Raw genomic sequence first — 18,641 nt, 5'->3', positions numbered from 1 at the left:
GCCTGGTGGGAGATATTTATGTTACATGCAGATTAAGGTTGTGGAAGTTTGGTAAATGGTGAAATGGTATCATCGGCATGTGACTATGGATTTTTGAAGTAAAAGCTTATAAGTCGATGATATACAGGTGAAAGATCGCATGAAAAAATAATCAAATATAAGGTTAAACCAATTGTAACATGAGTGAACACACTGGAAGACATTCTCTTAATGGTACGGAAGATAAATGGGGCGAATTAAATACGAGATTCACCTTTTAGACATAGTTAAAACCCTTGCTGTTATTGATAAGAAAATTGCCTTAGAAGGAATTATAACAGCCGAGGAACTACTAATTCGTATTGTTACTCGCTCTTATATAAGCCCTGACTGAGCAGGCATATCACGAACATTTTACTGCTGCAACGATCATTTGTATCGCTTTCAGGCATCGTTGATATTATTCGATTGGTTTTTCCTTTAAGAACACAGTAATTTGTAATCTGAGAAAATAGTTGAAAGTTAAGAAACGTAGAATAGTTAGCGATGTTCGGTCCCTTGAAAATAGGACACACTCTTTGCATAGGTTGGAAAACACCCATATAGCGGTTTCTCCTTCTACAGAAATAGTAGAGTGCATTATGAAGAAGTGGTAGCTAAATTTAGCAAGAAGCCGTAGATAGACCATCCTGTCTACGCTTGAGAACAAGAATGTTACATGTGCGATCAGTTCTCCGGTATATGCGGCTTCACTGAGATTCTATTGGTGGTATCTGAGAAAAGTAAGACGGCAAAAGGAATAGAGTTGTTTGTTCTTTACATTTGTTTCACTTGTTGAAAGAATTGTTGAAAGAGAAACACGTTAGGGCTTACGATGTCAGAGCTCCTTGGAAATAGGACAGACGTTTTCCATACTTTGGAAAAGAGCCTATGGGTAAAATAAATTAAGGTAAAGTAAGACAAGGGTACCGTTAATCTCAGAAAGAGACCGTTTCAGAAGGGGTGGGTGCCTATTCTTATAGATGAGTGAACTCCACGTCCGTAGTTAGGATTCTTGATCAAAGATAAATTATTACAACGACAAGACATGAACCAAACAAGCATTTACTGATTATATCAACATTATACTGATTCAGCGTTACACGGCTCGCTTGTAATCAATGATACATCAATAGACATTTACTCAGCGTACCAATTAAAACAGGTACTTGAAGTTTCTAAGTTATTTGATCGATGTCATACGATTCACAGCTATTCCGCTTTGTTATCTGTCAACTCAGCAGTTTGTTTTATTGTGTGTGCATTTGTTTGCATTCTCGATGTTCTAAGACCCAACCCGTTGACAACTGTTTAACTGCTAAACCCTGAGCAATCTATTGTGCATTCAGATATTCATTTGCACAATCAATTATATCAGGTGCGTCAAAGTAGAATTTCAATAAATATCAAGTTTATATACGCCCACGTATACGCATATACACACGCTAGCACGCGCGCGCTCACTTTTCTGTACTAATACACACACTCTCACATACATGCTCTCACACTCACACACATACACACACAAACACACACCTAAATATATATTAGAATATATCGAAGCACGCACAGCTATGCCTTCAACAACCCCGACATTATTTGCCTTGTGATAAAATTTGAAACCAAATATATATATACGCACATGCACACATGCACATATATATGTGTACATACATACATTTATATATATATAAATTTATAAACACACCTACATATATAATGTGTAAAGGAATTAGATAGATAGATAGATAGATAGATAGATAGATAGATAGATAGATAGATAGTTAGTTAGTTAGATAGATAGATAGATAGATAGATAGATAGATAGATAGATAGATAGATAGATAGATAGATAGATAGATAGATAGATAGATAGATAGATAGATAGATAGATAGACTTTTGAACATAAGAAACAAGTTATTCACACTGTTTAACCTTTCGTTTTCTCTTTTCTTCTTCAGTTTTCTGCCGTCACATGGAGTCAAAGACAATTTTATCAGGACTCTCTCTACTTAGTGCTTTACTCATCGTCTGCCTCGCTGGAGCGGTATACGGTAACTTCATCTTCTATACTACGCTTCTAAGTGTACACGCTTACAAATTTTGTATATTTGGGTCACACTGTGTTTTTGAGTAATAGTTGCTATTATGAAATTGTAACTCATGTTTAGTTAAATATTTTCTTGTTATATGATTTCTTTCTTCCCTGGAAAAAGTTTCCCAAGAAAATTATCTGCAATTATTCACAAATATGTCGTCGTGGCACTCTGTCGGTTACGACGACGAGGGTTCCAGTTGATCATGATCAACTGGAACCCTTGGGGCCAAGGAGACGAGAATAGTGGGTAACGCTCAGAAAATGTCTTGCAAAATGGAGAACGGAGAATTTGCGACTTGTCAGATATGTGTCTGTGTGTGTGTGTATATGTATGTGTGTGTGTGTATGTGTTTATGTGTTTTCCTCTGAGAAATCAGGCAGGCAATGTTTTGTGTATTATATTTATTAAGAATTTAAACGTTAATCACGTAAATTATATTTCACAATATGATTGTTTTGCAACATTTTTTCGTCCTTAGCCACAAAACAAGAAAGAAAAGTAATTAACTAACTCAAGTACATTCAACTGTTGCAACCTATTCTTATTGTTACGCAGGACACAATCGCAATTTCTTTGTTAACAAACGTATAAAAGTAATGATTAAATTAATAAATCACTTTTGTAAAGAACAATTCATATCAGCCAAGAAGATAGTTATCGTTCCGCTAGTTCTTTATTTATCTTGCGATTAGCTGACATTGAATACTCTTATATACCTTTCTATTTAATGAAATGAAGAGTAAAGCGCATTTGAGACAATCATCTCGCCTTTCTGTATGTGAGCTGTAGTACTCAAGACCAGGTACGCAATGTAGCTTATTTCTGTACTGATACGTGCCCAAGACGAACTGCCAGAGATGAACACGTATCGAAATGGGACATTACTAATGAAATAGCAAAAGAAATTATGTGGTATGATGGGAGCAGGTACATTTCAATATAAGCTACATTTTAAAATGTTAGGGGTATGATAACTGCTAGTGTATGAAATGAATTCTTTGCGGAACTTTGATAAGATTCTATAAACTTCCAGTTTATAATGCGAATGTAATTGATTTTAAAATACCAAATATTATAAGTTAACGTCAAAGTGAGCCACCTATATTAATAGTAGTTTGAAGAGAAAGAGAACATGTGTTATTGAGAAGTAGAACTGTTTAAGGCTTCGGATATTTGATATACTTCAAAGAGTGAGAAACAATTAAAGAGTTTGAGTTGGACAGAAAGATACAAGAACATTTGAAGAATGAACTTTGAGTGGACAGGAAAGAACCAATATGCGAATGAATGGTGTGGAAAGAGATATGCATGGCGTGGGGTAGTCAGATATTAAAGGAATCAACACGTAGGACAGTGATGATCAAAGTAGTGGCTGAGGTAGGGAAAAAGGTGAGATGGCTGTCCAGAAACGGCAGGAAACTTACGACAAAGAAATATAATTGCAATCACAAGGTGAATTGTAATTATATAAGAATAGCGTTCAGTGTGCTTAGAGCCATGGATTATGAAGTATTTGTAGGATAACTATAAATAGAATTGAAAGGGTTAGTAAGCTGTTAGGAACTGGGCTATTAGGATTGGGAGAATAGATGTAGATCAACAGTGTAGTTGTCCATAGTGAGACTTATGGAGAGTGCGGAGGGTTGATGATAAAATAATAGCATGTATTGTAACTATAAACATACATCCACACATATCTACACGCGGCACAGATACATTCACAGACACACACGCAAACATACAGACCTGTACTTACGAATGCATAATTGTATATACACATACACCCATATACATATATATACATGCACAAAATCATATATATATATGATGGACTCTCCCTTCGTTAGACAACCTATGAGGGATCGACAATTTTTTACCGAACAATCACACATATGAATTGTTTATAGTGATCAAATGTTTGTGTAGACATAAGCTCATCCCCTCCATCAGATTGACATTACCTGTACAGGTACAACGGGTGCCACGTGTTAGATGTCGAAATGATCGCTGAGCAACTTGAAATGAAGTGCTTTGTTCAAGAACACAACACAACGCACTATCTGGGGAGCGAACCCACGATCTCGCAATCGTGAGTACAACACCTTAACTACCAAGCCATACTTATAAACGCAAAAAACGTATATATACAGCAATACATAGCTAATTCCTAGAACGTGATACGATCTTTGGTGCCTAGGGGCGAGGAAGATAATAGAATGAAGCATACGTTTTCCTTTGTACTTCCTGATAAGACGTTTTTGTACTTTTACTGACGTCACATCGCTAGATTCTCCGGAGTCTGTGGTGTTTCGAATTAAATGACAAACTTGGCGATGTTCAAACTATCGATCAATTCTGTAAATATCCTTCAAAGATCTTTTATCTCACTAAGCATATATCAAACGTCTTTCATATTTGCCAATAGTAGATGACATTCAGTTGAATGTATATCTGTCAAAGTGACCTATATTTTTATAATAGATTTTTAGTATCTAGATGACAACAACCAGTAACGTTAAAAACAGCTTATGTCTGATTCATGCTGATACAATGATCAACTTTTGGGGTGTAATTTGCTCCTCAAAAGTTGATTGTACATAAAATATGATTTCTTTATATTATAAAATTATTAGATCTAAATTTATGTTACTGATGCAGTATTTAATGTAAGTGAAGGATTCGTTCAGCTTATAATTTTATATGGCATATGTACTGTCTTTATATAACATACAATCGACAGGTGAATTCATCTTCAAAGATTTTCTGCACGATACTGTCATTAAAACAACGACAATATGAACAACAATACAAAGTATGGTAATAAATGTGTAGGTTTCTCTGTGATAAGGTACAACGCTGGGATTTAAAAAATGAAGCAAAGAAGAGATTTAAAGGAAGGATGCTAAGACACAGATGATAATAATGAACAATTGTGAACTTCATCGGAATATAATTTTGATAGAATTTTAACAAAATTTATCAAATCATCTCAACTTTTCTCTGACAAAAATCTAAAATACATCATAAGTTAATGATAATGTGTAAGAGAGGAAAAAAGACAACATATTGCAGATTGATACATTTTATTATCGACTCGCTCGACGAATAAAAGCTAAATTGAAATTTGAGTGCATCAGCTTTGAACTTAGAATCCAACAAATACGTACGCAAATACTTCAAGATGTTCTGTTCAACGCTCTACCAACTTACCGTATATTGCCTCATAATAACATTGAAATCTTTTATAGAATCCTAGTGCATTGTCATACAATCTGGGAATGACATTAGTTAATTAAACAGACTATGCTATGTAATTAATTGTTAATTATTGACTCCGGAAAGATGAAATGCTACTTTATCCCGGTGGGATTTTGAACACAAAGATAAAATGATGTAACTAATTGGTGCAGTTCAATAGATCTGATGTAATTGACATTGTCACTTGTCGTTGATTGTCTTCAATATTATTACAACGATAGCAACAACTATAATAATGATATACATACATGCATTCATACATATATACATATATAGATGCATACATACATACATACATACATACATACATACATACATACATACATACATACATACATACATACATACATACATACATACATACATACCCCTGAGTCGTGATATAGTCGTAAAGAACATTTAGAAAGTTATCTGTAGAAAAGTTTACCTGACATATGTACCAGAGGCGTGTCAGAACCTGCATGCATTCACACCTTCAAAAACAAAGAATACGGGTGAAACAAACCCAATCAACTCAGTGCAAAAACAACAGAGCTGATATTGTTCTGTGAAACAGAGAACAAAATTCATGCATTGTCGTTGAGGTCAGCTGCCCAGCAGATGTGAATGTACAAACAAAGGTGCAGGAAAAAGAGATCATTCAAAGCAAATTAATGCGTAACGTACAGCTCTTGTACCGCGAATATGAATTTATTTGTACCCACAATTAGTTATTTGAAGCCACAGTTACATGTGCATTAGGTTATGCACCAATAAATTTGCTCAAAAACGTAGAGATACTTGGTTTCATGGTGAAAAAGCAAAAGAAACTCACACGGATTCGCGAAATTCAATTTATTTGTGGCATCGTGAAGATTTGGAACAGTGAAGATTTGGCAACATTCCAAAAGATATCTATCTGAGATTCTTTTCACGAATTGATGCTTATACTTGGGTGAATGCATCGAGAGTTCAACAAACACATCAATTCAATTACATATTTACAAATACTGGGAACTCTCCTAACTGAAAAAGTTCTGTCACTTTATTAGAGACCGGTTTGAACTCTCTCAAGAGGAACTTAAATAAAACTCAAAGGAAAACCATACATATGATATTATTGTGTGTGTGTGTGTGATATTAAGGGTTTCTACTTTAGAAATGAGGCCTGCAATTTTGCCTGAATATAAGTAGTCGATTGGAACAAGCTCAGTTCTTCACCGATAATTTATTATTTAGACTTCCGAATGATAATAGCAAGAACAGCAATTTTAAGTATAGCCATAAACGCTTGAGTTTCTCGTAGATAAAGTACGGAGCTGAGATTCTTGGAAAAAAGGAGCGAAGAGGTTAGGACAGGTGCAAAACACGTAAGATAGTGATGCTGCATGGTGAACTGCATCGTAAACTTATTTTACCGTATATGTATTACACAGAGGGAAGACATTTTATAAACTACAAAATCTGTATAAAAATTGAAGAAAATAGCATTGATTGGACTTGAAACACGAAGTTAAGTGCTCAAAGATATAAGTAAACACATTCTACAAGCTGAAAATTGCATTGCAAAGAATTATTATGGGGGTAAATGGTAGATGAAGCTTAAGAAGTGGATCGATAAACTTGTGCATCACCAATAGTTACGAGACACGTTAGCTGGATTAGGTAAGCATGCATCATTGGAATGGATGCGAGCATCACACCTTAATGTTGAAAACGAAAGAATCCTTAGAGTCTAATTGTGTGAAATATAACGTCCGCACAACCATAGAGTTACCATTGCCTAAGGTCTGTCGAATGAAAGGACAGTTAAATACAATGAAACTGAATCCAGTTCAAAAGATATATATATATATATATATATATATATATATATATATATATATAAAGGAAAACAAAAGAAAATATGACAACATTGCTGGGATTGTACTCTGAAGTTATACGAGAAGAAAATAACTGATCTGAACAGAGAATTCCTATGAGCGCTAGCTTCACTCAGTGGTAAACTCAAATGAAGTTTAGCTATTTTGGTTTTTTAACATCTCATATGTTACGTTACACATGAGAAACGATGATATTGCTATTGTGAAAAAGAAGACACAATGTAGAACAGCAGTGAATGAGAGAGTATGTGAAAATAAAAAGAAAACGAGGGGCATCAAGAGTTGAAGATGAACATCTCTCAAACGTTAGGTATGGAAACGTTTTCAGTCATGTATATAATATAGTACTTTCCCTCTTGGGGATAGTATCATCTAAATTAAATACATGAATAGCAAAATTATGAATTTTGATACATATCGAACATCTCCAATTGACACTCTTAAGAGTAACTTGAATGCCGAGGAAGGTTCTTGAAATTAAAGTGATATAAGGGAATTTTAGTTATTTCTTATATCCCACTTTCTCAACAGAAATACTCAGCAGAATTTCAGTCTGTTTAAATAATAATAACAATTGTAATAATACTAATAATTGTTTCAGATTTTAGCACACGGCGGAAATTTTGAAAGAAGAGGTAAATCGATTACATCGGCTCCAGTGCTCAACTGGTGCTTTATTTTATCGACCCCGGAGGAATTTGAACTCAGAATGTAGCGACGGCGAAATACCGTTAAGCATTTAGCCTGGTATGCTAACGAGTTTGCCAGCTCGCCACCAATAATAATATATAATAATAATAATAATAATAATAATAATAATAACAACAACAACAACAACAACAACAACAACAACAACAACAACACAACAACAACAACAACAACAACAACAATAATAATAATAATAATAATAATAATAATAATATAGTAATAATAATAATAAAAGCAAAGACCAACAAAGGCCGAGAAACTCAGGACTGAAAGCAGTGACTGAAAGAGTTTTAATTGCAGCACAAGACCAACGCCTCCCTACCAGAAATTACCAAAAACATGTAATGAAAAGAAATGCAACTGCAGAATATGTAATGGACAAGAAACAATAAACCATATTGTCTTTGGCTGCCCAGTCCTGGCTAAGAAGGAATATATTCAAAGACACCACTGAGTTGGGACCTATGTATACTGGAAGCTATGCTAAAACTGGAATAATAACACAAAAAGATGGTATAGGCACACGCCACATGTCACAGAAAATGAGAAAGTAACCATATAATGGGATACGCCAATACACACAGAGAAACTAAGGCCAATAGGTCGGATGTAGTTGCCAGAAATCATGAAGAAAATATGCTTTCTAATCAATGTATCAATACATACAGATGACAATGTTTCTCTTAAAGAAACGGGAAACGTTTTCAAAATACAAGGACCTGGAAATAGAGGTAACTCGAATGTGGAGTCTAAAAACAGAAACAATTCCTATCATAGTAAGTGCATTAGGTATAATAAAAAAATATTCAGACAAATATTCAGACAAAAACACCATGACTGACAAGTATATAACATACCCAAGGTACACAGTGCTATGCTTGGTAGTGCATTGAAAGCACGTGATAAAATAAGACAACTGAATAGTAATAATAATAATAATAATAATAATAATAATAATAATAATAATAATAATAATAATAATCGTTTAACGTCCGTTTTCCATGCTAGAATGTGTTGGACTGTTTGACCAGTATCTGGGAAGCAAGGAGGCTGCACCAGGCTCCAGTCTGATCTGGCAGTGTTTCTGCAGCTGGATACCCTTCCTAACGCCAACCACTCCTAATAATAATAATAACAATAATAATAATAATAATAATAATAATAATAATATAATAATAATAATAATAATAATAATAATAATAATAATAAGCATGAGAACAGTAAAGGTCGTACATCTAATAATTGGCGCGTTGGGAACAGTAAGTAAAGATATAGACAAATGGCTGAAGGAGATTGGAATAGAATGCCCGGTAGAGCACCTTCAGAAAGTTTATCTCTAAGTGACAGCAAGGATTACCAAAAGGGTTTCAAGCACTTTAAAGACAGCTGAAAACTTGTGGATACATAAGGTAGTAACCCGCTACCCACATAAATCCTAACAAGAATAAGATCGAACCTCAGCCAAACCAATATAACAGTATTAAAATTGATAAAATTAATAATAATGTTTCAAACGTCGGTATAAGGTCAGCAGTTTTAGGGGTGAAGGTAACTCGATTGCATCAGACTAATATCCAACTGATATTATTTTCAATGGATGTGCCGCACTATTGTTACGTTCTGTGTTTCAGTCAGCTTTCATTTGTGAACACAACTTTTCAAACGTAAATTTTTTGTTGGACAACTTGTAATTACTCGATCTACCGGATCACACAATGGTAAATATTTTTAACGTTAACAGATTTATGACTATCGAGTCTAGTTGAATTGCATTTTACTTTCATCATGTATTTCGGGAAATGGTAACAGAATTAACGTCATTTAAAGGACCACTGAAATATATGGATTGAAAGAAGGTATACTCAAACCAGAAACCTGGGACGAAATTGTTTAAATCATCTAAGGGCTTGGCAAAGTGCGCTGTTAAACTAGTGACGGATTAAGCCCATCACTCAAGAACGTAAAGGGCTGACACATATACCACGATATAGCTTGTCTAAAACTTTAGCAAGACTACTAATCCACCGAGTCAAATTAATACCTTATTTTATGAAAATCGTTAACCCATGTATTGGTGAATTTCAAAAAACATAAGTCACCAATAGTTACCTTTGTATGACTAAGGAGACCGTTATAACGAAATACGAATCAGGTGATTGTATGCATGACATCTATTGGCATATTATCCCCTGTAATGATACTTTAAAAATATATAAATATATCATGAAATTAGTGTTCTAAATCTAATGAGAAATATACTTAGTCGATAAATGTATACATGTATAAGAAATAATTTCTTCCATTCTCTCTCGCTCTCTTTCCCTATATTTCATGAGCCAGTAATTTCATTGTATTTGCACATTAAGTTAGTAGTGAGAAAGAAACTGTGAATGGTGGAAAACCGTTATGCTCTACTTTTCGATCCAACGCACAGTTCAACACTGAGACATTCGTACCTTTGAAAAAGATAAAGTAAAAATCGACGGGATGCATACATCAAAGAGAAGCAATCAATACCAATGTGCAACCGTAACGATAGATAGATCGATCCGTTCATTCATTAATGTATAGCGGGGGAAGTCCTATATTGCATTATGTATTACATAGGCGTATGAAATGCTAAACAATGGAAATATCACTACACCACTACCACAAAAGGCATTTTTTTATACACCCACGCCATATTGCTTCTGCTATGTTTTAAATCTCCCGAGCTGCTAGTTTCTCATTTATCGTCTGCTTCGGTGTGTCTTATTGATTAGATAACGATCAGTTTGTGAATAAAGAAAACTAAGTGTTTCCTGACATACCTCATCTAATTGTGTGCATATTCACTTGTTTTTACTTTTACATCTAGCTTTTAGTTTTCCTTTCAGTTCTTTTAATGTAGAAATATATGTCATTACGTCACAAACTAATATATTAGTGAACATCAGGTAATTTAATTAATATTGAAGTTTTTCCTAGGTTCATGTCCATAACCACAGAAAGGAGAGGGATTGAGTAGTGGGTTGTTCATAGGTTCCTGACATATATCAACAGCTTATGTTACACCAACTAAATTAACTTCAACCTCACATCGGAAGTAGCCCACGTTCTCATTTCGCGGGTGTATATGACTTGCTCGGGAACTTTTTCATCCTTTATAACAATGACGATAACATCAGGGATTTCGCTAAACAAAGGGAAATCGGCATGTCTTCAGTAATTTATTCGCTTCCGCTTAAATACACACAGAAGACCTATATTTTAATGATGGAGAAATGAGGGGTTTAATCTCAAATCTCTATCAAGGAAATTAGGAGTGTAAATGTAATGAAATATTCTCAACAGATACAGCAATTCTCAACAGATAACACTAGTTTGATGGTCTCTGCGTACGCTTAACTTACTACTTGTTATGTCATATATGATTAATTCTATTTTTTCACTTGACGAGAATTCTTTACATTGAAGCATTAATGAGAAACACTTTTCTATATAGAAGGATTCACTCCCAGTTTTCAATACGTATGATATCATCATCTTATATGAGAAGAAATTATAACATCAAAATGGTACCAGTGGGAATTTAATCTGCAAGAATATTTTTCACTCGTTCGATAAACAAAAAATACAAAAACAAAAAAGTCTGTTGGGATTTTTTTTTAAACTTTAATGCCATTGTTATGAAGTGAAGTATGTTATCAGCAAGATGTACGTCTTTATTTCTTTCATGAAACGAGAGTGTGAATCTAAAGAAAATCAAGTGAAATTATTCTTATCGGTATTTAACTTCACGCAATCACTTTCTTATAATTATCGCCAACGTAGATGTTCAGTTCCTGAAGAAATAATGAACCTGATTATTGGTCGATATTTTACTACACTTATGAGAGAGAAAACTGATAGAACTGAGATAGGTTATCGATAATGTAATGTATTGAACCATAACGATCCAATATTACCGATTTGGACGTGTGGGGTTTGCGGAGGTTGAATTAAGTTTCTGCGATAAGATATCCAGATTATATGCAAAATCAAAAAAACTTCAATTCCCTCTTCTCATAAAAATACACCAATATTATTGGATATTTAGCTGTTATATGTAATGTTTTGTTTGTAATCATAATACTTATTATGCAATATAGTTGACCATACTCATCTTCATTATAAATCAACTATATCATGTTATAAAATATTTAACTAGATGCGTGAATTATCAACTATATTTACATATATTAGTTAATTGAAGACAGCGCTAATTAGTTGTTAATTACTGACTCCGGAACGATGAAATGCTAGTAGAAACCAGTGGGATTTTGTTATAATTGAAAATATATTGCATGTTTATATCAACATTTCATTTTCTTGTATAGTGTAGTGTATTACTGAAATATAACTATTGTATAGTTTATCATATTGTCTATTTATCAATAAACTTTTAAATACTAGTCTTTTATTTTTAAAGTTTTACAGATATTTTCCAGTGAATATAATTTACGAAACGCAAAGAAATATGTGAGATATCTTTAAAGAAAATATTATTCTTATCAATTTTGACTTCTTACGTGTTAACGTTTAAAACTTAAGGTGCCTATAATCCTTCAAATTATTTCTCTGGCGTATTGGAAAATTTATGAGAGGATCTTGTATTTGGATTTGTAGATAATTTTGTCCGTAATTAAATTAGATTCTATAACACTTATGTAGCAGTATAAGCAGGCGACCAACGCGATTAATCAGAATTTCCATCCCGAATTGAAATGTCGATAATATTAGTAGTAATATTAGTAGTACTTGTCTGTTGTATATTATTACTATGTATTAAAGTCATCCGTATGGCAAATAAAAAGCAATTAATGGTTATTAACGGTTTTAACAAATTAGCAAGATTTATATTGCGCCGGTTGTTTCTTTTGGTACAACGAAGCTCAGTTTTATTCCTATTTTCATCCCTATAGGGCTTGGTTTAGTTAAGAGTTGTGGCTCAATGCATTACGGTATCAGTAACCTAGCAGGGTTTTGTTTTTCTTCTGATCATTGAACAATTATGAGCGACACTTGAATAACAAATTATATTCATCTCCTAACTTTTGGAGATGAATATAATGAATATAATATCAGCGATGAATAGGCAACAACAACGAGGCAGTAATCAGCGTTAAAGTATATCATCTTTATTTTCTAATATATATGTGTGTATGTCTAAGGCTGCAACCTGAGAAATTCGTTAGCACGCCGGACAAAATGGTTACGGGCATCTCATCCGCCTTCATGTTCTGAAGTCAATTGAATTCAAATGTCGCTGGGTTCGGCTTTGAATTTCATCATTTCGGGGTCGGTAAAATAAATACCAGTTGAGCACAGAAGTTAATGTAATCGATTTAGACCCTTCTTCGAACTTGCTGACCTAGTGCCAAAATTTGAAACCAATATGTATGTGTGTGAGTGTGTGTGTGTGTGTGTGTGTGTGTGTGTGTGTGTGTGTGTGCATTTAGATTAACGTGGAGGATGAGGCTACAGCAGGGCTTTAAAAAGCTGGTAAGTTTGACATAGTTTACGTTCTCAAACATTTGCTAATCCACGTCCACACGAAAGCCATGCACGAGGGGTGGTGGAGTGGTGATCCAGGGCGTCGATGTTCTGTGGGAGCAAAAATGAGGTAGAGTGATTAGAACAATGAATGAGAGGTGATGGAAATACCGTGGGTGACGAGAGTGGGAGATAAATGCGAATCGGAACTGAATCAAGGTGGTCGAAACCAACAAGCACTAAAGACTAGAAACCACTGTAGTAGCGATAAAGTCGGTAGAGAGGGGAGGTAGTTAGTATGTTGACCTCTGGTTAGAGTGTATGTTGAGTAGAGTTTTGCGAATGAATCTAATGGCCTTGTTTTAGATGCAGTGTATGATGCTTTTGCTTGTATCCATGTATGAGACAAGCCAGTTATCGTAGACTACATCTGAGTTGTGGGCATAAAGATTTAATGGTTACTGGGAGAAGCAGAAATATATTTCTACATTAGTATGTATATATAATATTTGTTTCATAATACGTAGAAGTAAGATTTGAGATTAAAATTGTATATTGTCATTAAATATATGCGTGGTCGGTCTAAATAGTTCTACGCAAAAACATTTATCATTTATTTGAGCAAAATTTTCATTGCGATGAAAATGGGGGGGCGGCGGCTTCTAATGACTGATACAAGTGGATTATTTGTTTCATAATTCATCTGTTATGTTAGCCAATTAAGCGCAAGACTAATCTGTTCATAGCTTAATATACATTTATGAGGAATGTTCTATGATTCATCATCATTATGAAGGTTCAAATTTACAAAGAATATGAAAGAAACTAGTTTCTGTCGCTTCATCTTTATACACAAGTGATTTGAACAATTACATTGTCGTGAGATCATATTAGGCTAATATGATTTTATGACCTGTATATAATAGTATGTATACATACAACATCTTATAGTCAATAGAATTGTGTAAGATCGATTCCAGTTACCCGGATACGGGTGTACAACAAACTAGTTTAATATCTTCTACTGCATTTTCACCGTTCTCAAAAGATTATTAAAAATTAATTTGGCGATACACAACCAACGTACAAACTGCTTTGGGATTAAAACGTCAAAAATTGCGAATGTGCTCCAGATTTCACACCGATATTGACTGCTGAGCCACTGCTGGAAGTCTAAGCTTATATTGAATTCTAACTTCTTCAGAAAGTATTTAAGTTAATTTGAAATGGATAAGCCACTAGTTTTGACGTGATACTATTAATATTCGCATCAATATTCAGAATCTTTCCGTCAGGCAAGAATACTAACTCTTTTCAAATAAGTTTATGTTTACATATCAAACGTCCAATACACATTCGCATAAACACACATAAAGAGACAAATATCAGAAGAATGCTTTTTATAAGTGCTCTTTCATTCAGCTATTCGCTTCACCTAGAGGCTGTGGCCATGATGTCGCACCACCATAAAAGAATTAATATCATAAAAAAACAACACCACTGCAGGCTAAAATTCTAAAGCAGAACCAATTTAATTATCCTGTGTGTGTACGTACGTCTGTGTGCGTGTGTGTGCGAGCGCAAGTGTGTGTATGTGTATGTGTGTGTGTCTCACACAACTGACTATTACCACACTGCCAATATGTTAGGTCGTCAATGCACTAGCAACGAAACCACATTATAGCTTAGTTTCTAATTTGTTCTTCCATACGATAAGTACAGTTTCTAAAGAGAGAAATGTGGAAAGACAGAATTGCCTGATAGTGAACTTACTGATTAAAGCCAAGAAATAAACACAACACATTATGGATTCAGTAATTTATGAATATCTTATCAGTGTTAAAATGAAAGAGCTGTGGCGTCAGTTCAGAGGAATTTACAAAGACTGCAAGAATTTAAGAAGCGACATTATATAAGTATAAGGGATTATGTGTGTGTGTGTATTCTTTTATTCTTGTACTTGTTTCAATCACCTGACTGCGGCTCTTCTGGAGTACTGCGTTTAGTAGACCAAATTGAACCCAAGACTTATTCTTTGTAAGCCTAGTACTTATTCCATCGGTATCTTTTGCCGAACCGTTAAGTTACGGGGATGTAAACACACCAGCATCGGTTGTCAAGCGATGGTGGAGGACAAACACAGACACACAACTATATATATATATATATATATATACATATACAACGGGCTTCTTTCAGTTTCCTCTACTAAATCCACTCACAAGGCTTTGGTCGGCCCGAGGCTATAGGACAAAACACTTGCCCAAGGTATGACGCAGTAGAAATGAACCCTGAACCATGTGGTTGGGAAACACGCTTTTTACCACACAAGTTATAAAAATATATACACACACACATATATATATATATATTATATATATATATATATATATATATATATATATATAATATATATATATATATATATATATACATATATATATACATATATATATATATATATATATGCATTTATATATGTATACGCACACAACAAATATATATATATCCAGTATGAGCAATTTTGTCAATATTTGATTAATATAGCTACATACGTATCAGGTTAAACCTATTCATAATGTCGATAGATTAACTGAACCGATATTTGTCCTGAGATAATATTTCTTATTGAACTCCTGCGTTAAATGCTGAATATCAGAGAGGCACAAAACTCCTTCCAGTATCGGCCAGCGAAAACGCCAGTTGCATTTCAATCTTTTGAGGGTCTTTTAAATGGCGCGCACTTTAAGTGAGTCCCTTGCTTGGACAAGAATTCATCATCTCTGATGTAGGAAAAGTGATAAAATCTGAATTCATATATTTGACTTTGTAGCATTAAGACAGAATAATTGTCATACTATTAACAAATAGTTAGTTTAAATAAACGGTAACATTTCTAAAGAATATTTTGTGAGATCTGATTGCGTTGTCACATAGCGACAGAAATATATAGTAACCACACAACTGTAACAATCTCCTTTACGCATTCAAGAAGTCTTTGTATTGGCTACGACTTCAAAGCAAACACACATGTGTATTATCATTATTATAAATGTTGTATTTTTATTTTAATTTAATTAATCTTAATTAGAAACAACTCTTCTTGTCTAACAACTTTTTACTGAATACATTGCAAAGCGATATCTCTAAGCATTATATGTGGATGTGTTTAAGAAAATAATATTTACAGAGACAATTTGTCGGTGCTGTTTTGTGCATGGGAAAGCGTGTAGCTTAGTAGTTAGGGCATTTGGCACAAGATCGCTCGGTCATGAGTTCAGTTCCCGGCGACGCGTTGTGTTCTTAAACAAAGCACTTTACTTCACATTCATCTGGCAAAAATGTACTGTACCTGTATTTCACAAGGCCAGCTTTTTCACACTCCGTGTCACGTTGAATCTCTCTAAGAAGTACATTAAGGGTACAGCCATATACAGGTTACTTTCATGAGCAGGTTGTTCCGTTGATCTGTTCAACTGGAATCTTCGTTGTAGTGCCACTATAGTGTATAACAAAAACCGTTGCAGTGATTGTCTTTTCTCTGCACTATGGTTTTCAATCCCACTGACCCCAACTTTGCTTTCATTCTTTCTGACTTCATAAAATAAAATATCTATCTTCTACACTTGATTGGAGGATTTGCCGGAACAAAAAACAAAATGCTGTGCTATTGATTGATAAGCTTCATATGACGTCCGATGTAACACCACTATTCGATGTCTTTTACGCCTTTAGAGTAGATCACTCTCTTCCAAGCATTTGAGCTAGTTTATACTGTTACAATCCCAGGTTTGGGGGATAACGCCCTCCTTTTTTTCTTTTTTTTCGACAGGTTTGGAAGATATGAAAGCATGAAAAATCAAGTGCGCTTTCTTTCTTACCTAGACTAAATTGTAAAAAATAGATATCTTCACACCTGTGGTTAAAATGGCACCCTACGCAATTTATAGAATTTACTAGGTGTGTGTGTAAGTATGCGTGTGTATGTATGTGCGTCTTGTTTGCATTTCCAATATCGATTTACCGATTTAAGCTCGATAATATAAGTTAACAAATTACGTATCACTTTAAACACTCTGGTTAAAGAATACAATCAGAAAACTACTTAGTCGTTCTCTGATCCAACTATGTAAAGGCAAGTGCAGTAGTTGCTAAGATGTTTTTTTCTACTCTAGGCACAACGCCTGAAATTTTGGGGGAGGGGGCCAGTCGATTAGATTGATCCCAGTACGCAATTAGTACTTAATTTATCGACTCCGAAAGAATAGAAGGCAAATTCGATCACGGTGGAATGCTACGATGTTGGTCTTACGGTTATTAGAACGGAGTGGCATTTCAGGTTGCTGCACTCCACCTGTAGTATCTGGAGATAACCTCGTAACGATGGGGCGCCTGTTCTCAAAGCCAAAAGTCATTAACATTTCAGATAAGCTCAAGCTTATCCTGTTCGATTCAAATAAACCTCCCATGATTATCATTATAGGCATTAAAAGTAAGCATATAAATAATCCATTGTGTGACTAAATAATACAAAGAATTTAATTGAGAAAATTCATAAACTGTAACTTCTCGAATTTTTTGTGTTCAGTTGATTTTCACTAATATTTTCGTTGCCAATAAACTATATTTTAGTTTCACATATCAAATAGAAAAACACATGATGTATATATTAGAGTCAAGCTTGCTACTTTTCATTTATTCTAATTTATCTAGTTATTTACATTTTTATTGATGTGGCTTGCTAAATGAGTATGTTGATCGAGGTAAGAAAAACAGGTGTAACGTATTAACAACCCTCTCTTATAAATGCATTAGATAAAAATCAATCTTACACGGATATAAACAACTGTTTTTTTTTGCTTATCATTTGTCTTTGTTTCATTTGAAATGCCAGCTTTTATTAGCATATATATGCTCTTCATCATCATTCTGCGAGGAGACATTCAGCGTAACTACATTTCTTTCATGTGGCTTTTTAACAATATACTATGCTCTGTCAGTTCTATTCTACATATCAGAGATATATCATTTTACTATTAACACTTTCCCCTAAAATATCAATTCAATTGATTACTCTTATCTCATACAAACATCAAATAAAGACCTAGCATCTTTAAAAGGGTGTCTCTCTTATTAACAATAAGATCCCTTCTATTTACTTTTAGCTTTGATAATAACCGG

At 34.2% G+C, this 18,641-nt stretch overlaps 1 protein-coding gene across 2 annotated transcripts in view; it reads left to right on the top strand.

Annotated features, from left to right (window-relative positions):
* The window catches only part of LOC115232540, a 96,555-nt gene that overhangs the window by 31,331 nt on the left and 46,583 nt on the right, over nucleotides 1-18,641 (top strand). For both annotated transcript variants that reach the window (XM_029802478.2, XM_029802479.2), the window contains exon 2: nucleotides 1,981-2,073. In XM_029802478.2, the coding sequence (XP_029658338.1) occupies nucleotides 1,995-2,073 (79 nt within the window). In that variant the 5' untranslated portion in view covers nucleotides 1,981-1,994. The remainder of the gene's footprint in view (nucleotides 1-1,980; nucleotides 2,074-18,641) is intronic.

Source organism: Octopus sinensis, linkage group LG2 (genome assembly GCF_006345805.1).
Source record: "Octopus sinensis linkage group LG2, ASM634580v1, whole genome shotgun sequence".
Lineage (NCBI taxonomy): Eukaryota > Metazoa > Mollusca > Cephalopoda > Octopoda > Octopodidae > Octopus > Octopus sinensis.
This window is presented reverse-complemented; position numbering and strand designations above follow the sequence as displayed.